The following is a 6,000-nucleotide window of genomic DNA, read 5'->3' on the forward strand; positions in this document are numbered from 1 at the left end:
CTTAAACTAATAAAACACAAACAATTATACATGTTCATGTCTTTATTGAGCACACCGTGTAAACATTCACAGTTCAGGGTGGGAAAAGTATGTGAACTGCCCTCGGTCATACCACAGCATCTCAATCGCACTTTTTCAAACTTCAGACGTGCAGCAATGTTTTTTTAAATTTTATTTGGACAGCAGGTGCTTCTTCCGTCGTGTCCTCCCATGAACACCATTCTTAAGTGTTTTGGGTATCGTAGACTCGTCAACAGAGATGTTAGCATGTTTCCCAAGATTTCTGACACTAGGTTTCTTCTTATCCTCATTGAGCATTCTGCGCAGTGCTCTTGCAGTCATCTTTGCAGGACGACCACTCCTAGGGAGAGTAGCAACAGTGCTGAACTTTCTCAATTTTTATAGACAATTTGTCTTACCGTCAACTGATGAACATCGAGGCCTTTAGAGATACTTTTGTAACCCTTTCCAGCTCTGCAAGTCAACAATTCTAAGATCTTTGTTTGAGTCACAGTTCACATCAGGCAATGCTTCCTGTGAATAGCAAACTCAAATTTTGTGAGTTTTTTTTGTTTATGGGGCAAGGCAGCTCTAACCAACATCTCCAATCTCATCTCATTGTTTGGACTCCAGTTTAGCTGACTCCTGACTCCAATTAGCTTTTGGTGTAGTCATTAGCCTAGAGGTTGATACTTTTTCCAACCTACACTGTGAATGTTGAAATAATGTATTCAATATATACAAGAAAAATACCATTTGTGTGTTGTTAGTTTAAGCACACGGTTTGTCTATTGTTGTGACTTATATGAAGATCAGATCAAATTTGACCAATTTATGCAGAAATCCAGGTAATTCCGAAGGGTTCACATAAGTCTTCTTGCTTCCATATATGGATGGATTGGTGTGTGTGGTATGTTTGTATGCATACCTTTTGGATTTCTGTGTGTGTAACATGACTACTGTGTGCACGTAAGTGATGTCTTTTCCCTATTCGGTCTCACTTTCTTTCCTTCAGGTCCTTGTGTGCGTCTCTCTGGGTGGGGAACGTGACCACTGAGATTGCTGAGAAACACCTGTTGGACCTCTTTCAAACCTATGGGGAGATAGACAGCATACGAGTTATCCACGAGCGGTTCTGTGCATTTGTCAACTTCAAGAACGCCAACATGGCATCGCGGGCCATGGAGAAACTCAACGTGAGTGGCCTTCTGTGAAATAAGATGCTGTGGCCTCTCTTCTCTCTTTGTATATTGTAGTTCTTGTTAACTTTTTCTTGACATTTTATCTTTCGGATTCTTACAAAAATGCACAATGAAGTATTTTCTATTGATCTTAATGTATTTGTATTTTATGGGTGTATGTGTATTCCCTCACAGGGCTACAGTATAGAGAACACAAGGTTGGTGGTTCGCTACCCAGACCGTAACACCCAGAGGGTTCTGCCAATCCCCCTCAAGAGTAGCCCCCCCGCATCGCAACAGGCAGCTGCTGCTACTTGGTAAGGAACCACACCCTTTTATAAGGCTGAGATATGCAAAAGGTAAAACGGTGCCACTGGTTGCCCCCAGGCGCATTTATTGTTTTGTTTTTGAAAAGGAGATGAGCATCCAGCAACGTAATAAAAATAAAATGTGGGAGACAGATTTTCAGTTGAATGCATTGTTGTACAACGGACTAGGTATCCCCCTTTCCCTTTCATTGTTGTAATACTGCAAACAGATGTGGCTGTTTCACTGCAACTTTAAAGGATAATTCCAAGTTTTTGCCTATTTCAACACCGTAGGTAAATCAAGAATAAGCTAAAAACTTTGTAAAGGTGGAATAGTTATCTTTTTTTTTTTTAAACTCTATAAACCAAAAGGAAATCAGTTGAGGATGAGCCTACTTGAAAATGGGTATAATTTCATCCCAAAATCACCTCTACATAACATTTCAACCTTTTTGCCCCTTTTCCAGTCCCAGACGTCGTGGCCCAGTGAATGGAGATGAGTGTTACTTCTGGAGGACCACTGGCTGCCATTTTGGGGACAAGTGTCGCTACAAACACATTTCTGAACAGAGGGGCAAAGACAGGAAGCCCTGGCAGCCCTGAGCACAGTTTCCTCCCCACCTCTGGGCTTTTATAGAAACTGGAACCCCATTACGAACACTGACTGAGCCGAAGGACTATTAAATTGGGCCATGTTCTCCCCCCAAGGACCGCAGGAGAACTGTTGTTATGGAGGACAATGTTAAGACTAATAAAATGGTGGACACCATAATTAATGAGTGGACACCATCATTAATAAGAGCGTATTTTGACTAATAATGGACCAATTAACAGCCGTTCCCCCTGACCACAGCTCGGTGTTTAGGCTCATGGGAACCAACCTCAAAAGCTTTGAGCCTTAAAACCTTATCAGCCTTTACAGTTAGCATCAGTTAGCCTTACAGCTAGCATTCGTTAGCCTAACCAGCCATGGCCTCTCTAAATGAGTCTAGTTCAAGGCTTAGAGGAAGAAAGGTGTCATACATTGTCAAGATTCTCTAGGAGGAGCTCTCCTTTCTCTGCTTTGGTGAAGGTAACCAACTGAACACTTTTCTATGACCTCTCTGTTTGATCATTTATCTGATGAGTCTTGATCCTGGGAAAGTGAAAATGGGTGCTGTTTCTCTAGTAAGGGCAATCTGCAGTCTCGGTCCCTTCAGCCCTGGCTCGGCTATGCTATGCTAATCTACAGCCACTACTGTCTGGGTTTTGTGGCCTGTGCTGTCCTTGTCCTCCTTCTCTCATTTCCCAACCACATCTCTCTTACCGTGCCAATACCGTCAGGATGGAATAGGCCCTCCACACCAAAGGAGACCCAGAAGCCATGCAGCAGATTCACCCTGACGTTTCAGTTCCTCCCTAAAAGGATGGTGCCTCCCTTCCACTCTGACTTGGTGCTTAGTAACCTTATAATAGTATAATGTTCATTAGGCACCAAATGTGAGAAAATAGACACAGGGAAGGACTACCTGGATTTCTCCAAAAATAAATGTTCCATTTCCAAACATTTTCCTTGGCATGCCCTAATGAACATGACCCAGTGCTTGATCTACACTGGGCTATGGATCTGTGCTATTGGTCTTAGCTATGTGGTCCATTGCAATGTGCACAAACCCCATAATGAAGATCTAAAGAGAGGTTGGGGAAGACAGCAGTACCACCAAATTCCATAAAGGTAACTTGTTCTTCATTGTATTAATGTGTTTCTATTTTTCATTTTACTACTGTACCCGATGGCCAACCACTTAAATGCACACTGAATCTGTTGTGTGATTTTTGACACTGAGAATTGACACCTGCTTGTCTGTGTTTGTCAAGGTTTGAGTAATTGTAGTTATTTAGTAAGCTAGTTTTTAAAACATCTGGGAAATAAGCCTCTTGTTTCTTGAATGAACCAAACAGATTTTTCTTGCGGTTTCCATCTACCATCTATTCTCTAGAACATGCACCCTCTGTCCTAATGAAGGAACAGAATCACTGAATTTACACTGTATTCGGAGGGTATTCAGACCCCTTGACTTTTTTGATATTTTGTGATGTTACAGCCTTATTCTAAAATTGTTTCTTTTCCCTCAATCAATCAATCTACACACAATACAGCATAATGACAAAGTGAAAACAAGTTTTTTTTTTAAACCGATGCTTTATTTACATTATTATTCAGAAGGGGAGGTTCTGCTTTTCTGTGGTTGCCTTGTTTCCAGCCTCGTAGAGATTGGTCAAAGCAAACAGAACTTCATATTGGGGAAAAAGTCACATGAGAAACCACGAGAATATTACCTTTTTAAACGACTCGCAGAAGTGTGTTTTTTTTGTTTGTTTCATGACCAAGTACACAGTATTCACTCATTTTGGCCAATGCATGTTTAATAATTTTGATAGAAATGAACAATTAATTATTTCTGTGTGGTGCCCACTTTTATATTTATTTGGTGTGGTTTTAGTAAAGGAGTCCATTTCTCGAGCCTCTTTTTTTTTTAATGATATACCCCACAAAATCGGTATACGCACCAAACTGTTTAACTCAGGCACTGTAATCTCTGTTTATGCTAAATCTACCAAATATTATGTTAAACTATTCTGCACTGCCAAAGAGTCCTTTGTAAGTCATACATTTATTTGAATAATTTCAGCCTCTGTCTTTATTTTTCTGTTTTCGTCCTGCCGTATGTAAACCAGTGGTGTCATCACACACACACCCTATTCTATTCACTGTTTTCATGGAACAACTCTCCTATTCTATTACATATTCTGCATTTTAGTGGTTATTTATCCATTTTTATCAAATATGGTTAGGCAGACCTTTGAGGGGGGTCTATGTGTGTGTGTGTGTGTGTGTGTGTGTGTGTGTGTGTATAGAGGTACAGTGATGTAGAGTAACAATTGGAACAGCTTCTGAAGCTCAATCGAGATGGAGGCTGTCGACGATATCTGCAGCTCATGGTAAAACACACACAGATGACTGATAGCGGGTCAGAAGTATACGGGCACAGTGATCCTGGTTCCTCTAGGTTCCTGCCTTTCTAGGGAGTTTTACCTGGCCATCGTGCTTCATCTACATTGCTTACTATTTGGGGTTTTAGGCTGGGTTTCTGTATAGCACTTTGTGACATCTGGTGATGTATTTATAAAGCCCTTTTTACATTTGAGTGGTGTGTAGTTTAGCTTGCTTAACACCAGGGGGCATAATGGCATCTATTAAAACTAAACTCAATCCAAATAGAAAGAGTGGCATTTGTAGCTGGAGTGTAAATGCTATTTTCCAAATAGATATTGAGATTTTAGTTTGCTCCTTTAACTAGCACTAGCAGTAACTGCAGAGCTTGATCATCACACGCAATGACGCTGACGTGTGTCTCTCACTTACTTGTATGTGAGCGAGATGGAAGCTGACGGTGGTTAGTATTTGCATGGAGGATCGATGGATGGTGTGTGTCACAGATAAAATCTTGTTTTGGAGGATGATCGATGAAGTAGGGAGAACCACTCTAACCAAGGGGAGAATGATAGACGTAGACTACTGTACTATTGGATGCGTGGGAAAATTCAACTGTATACCCTAGATGTTTAAAGCACCCGTCTGACCCTCCATACAGTGTGTGTTACAAAACTCTTACGAACGCTCTGGGAAGGAGGTGTGGGTTAGGAGGTGGTGTCATTTGGATAGACAGTATGTATTTATCCCCTGCCTGTGTAGAGCATCTATGTATGCTCTGCAACAGGAGGCTGAAAATATTTGGCATGGGCCCTCAGATCAACAGCTGCACCATTGAGAACACATTGACTGGATGCATCACCACTTTTTATGGCAACTGCAAGGCACCCGACTGCAAGTCCCTACAGAGGGTGGTGAGTAGGGCCCAGGACACCACGTCGAGCTCCCTGCCATCCAGAACCTCTATACCAGGCGGCGTCAGAGTAAGGCCCCCCAAAAAAATCTGCCTCCAGCCACCCAAGTATTTATTGATCTTGTCACTATTTCTTTTTTTTCTCTTAAACTCTGCATTGTTTGAAAAGGACCCGTAAGTAAGAATTTCACTGTTAGTCTACACATTTTGTTTATGAAATGTGACACATTTTATTTAATTTGCCTTTGCAGAGTGTGGCTGAGGGCAGAGCAGGGCCAGGCTGCATCATTCGAGAAGTGGGGAGAGAGTGAGTGCTCCGCCACAGCAACTAGCTATACTGTTAGTGTGTGTATGTCTCTTTTTCTCATTCTTACACACACACACTGTCCTCCGCTTCCTTGCAAATCGGTAGGTCAGATGTTCGGTGCAAATACATGCATGTGCGAACACGCATGCACGCACTATTCTCAAACAGTCAGTTCTTTGTCTTCACACACCAGCATTCCTGCCTGTACCTCATTTCTCTCTCTTGTGTCCATCCATCATGTAGGATCTCAATCAAATGTATTTATAAAGCCCTTTTTACATCAGCCGCTGTCACAAAGTGCTGTACAGAAACCCAGC

General features: G+C 41.8%; 1 protein-coding gene across 3 annotated transcripts in view; it reads left to right on the forward strand.

Annotated features, from left to right (window-relative positions):
- Window positions 1-4,155, forward strand: part of zgc:123010 (uncharacterized protein LOC641500 homolog) — a 43,226-nt gene extending 39,071 nt beyond the window's left edge. For all 3 annotated transcript variants that reach the window (XM_024429855.2, XM_024429863.2, XM_024429871.2), the window contains exons 13-15: window positions 1,016-1,196; window positions 1,377-1,498; window positions 1,957-4,155. In XM_024429855.2, the coding sequence (XP_024285623.1) occupies window positions 1,016-1,196; window positions 1,377-1,498; window positions 1,957-2,092 (439 nt within the window). In that variant the 3' untranslated portion in view covers window positions 2,093-4,155. The remainder of the gene's footprint in view (window positions 1-1,015; window positions 1,197-1,376; window positions 1,499-1,956) is intronic.
- Window positions 4,156-6,000: the final 1,845 nt, after the last annotated feature.

Source organism: Oncorhynchus tshawytscha, linkage group LG01, assembly GCF_018296145.1.
Source record: "Oncorhynchus tshawytscha isolate Ot180627B linkage group LG01, Otsh_v2.0, whole genome shotgun sequence".
Lineage (NCBI taxonomy): Eukaryota > Metazoa > Chordata > Actinopteri > Salmoniformes > Salmonidae > Oncorhynchus > Oncorhynchus tshawytscha.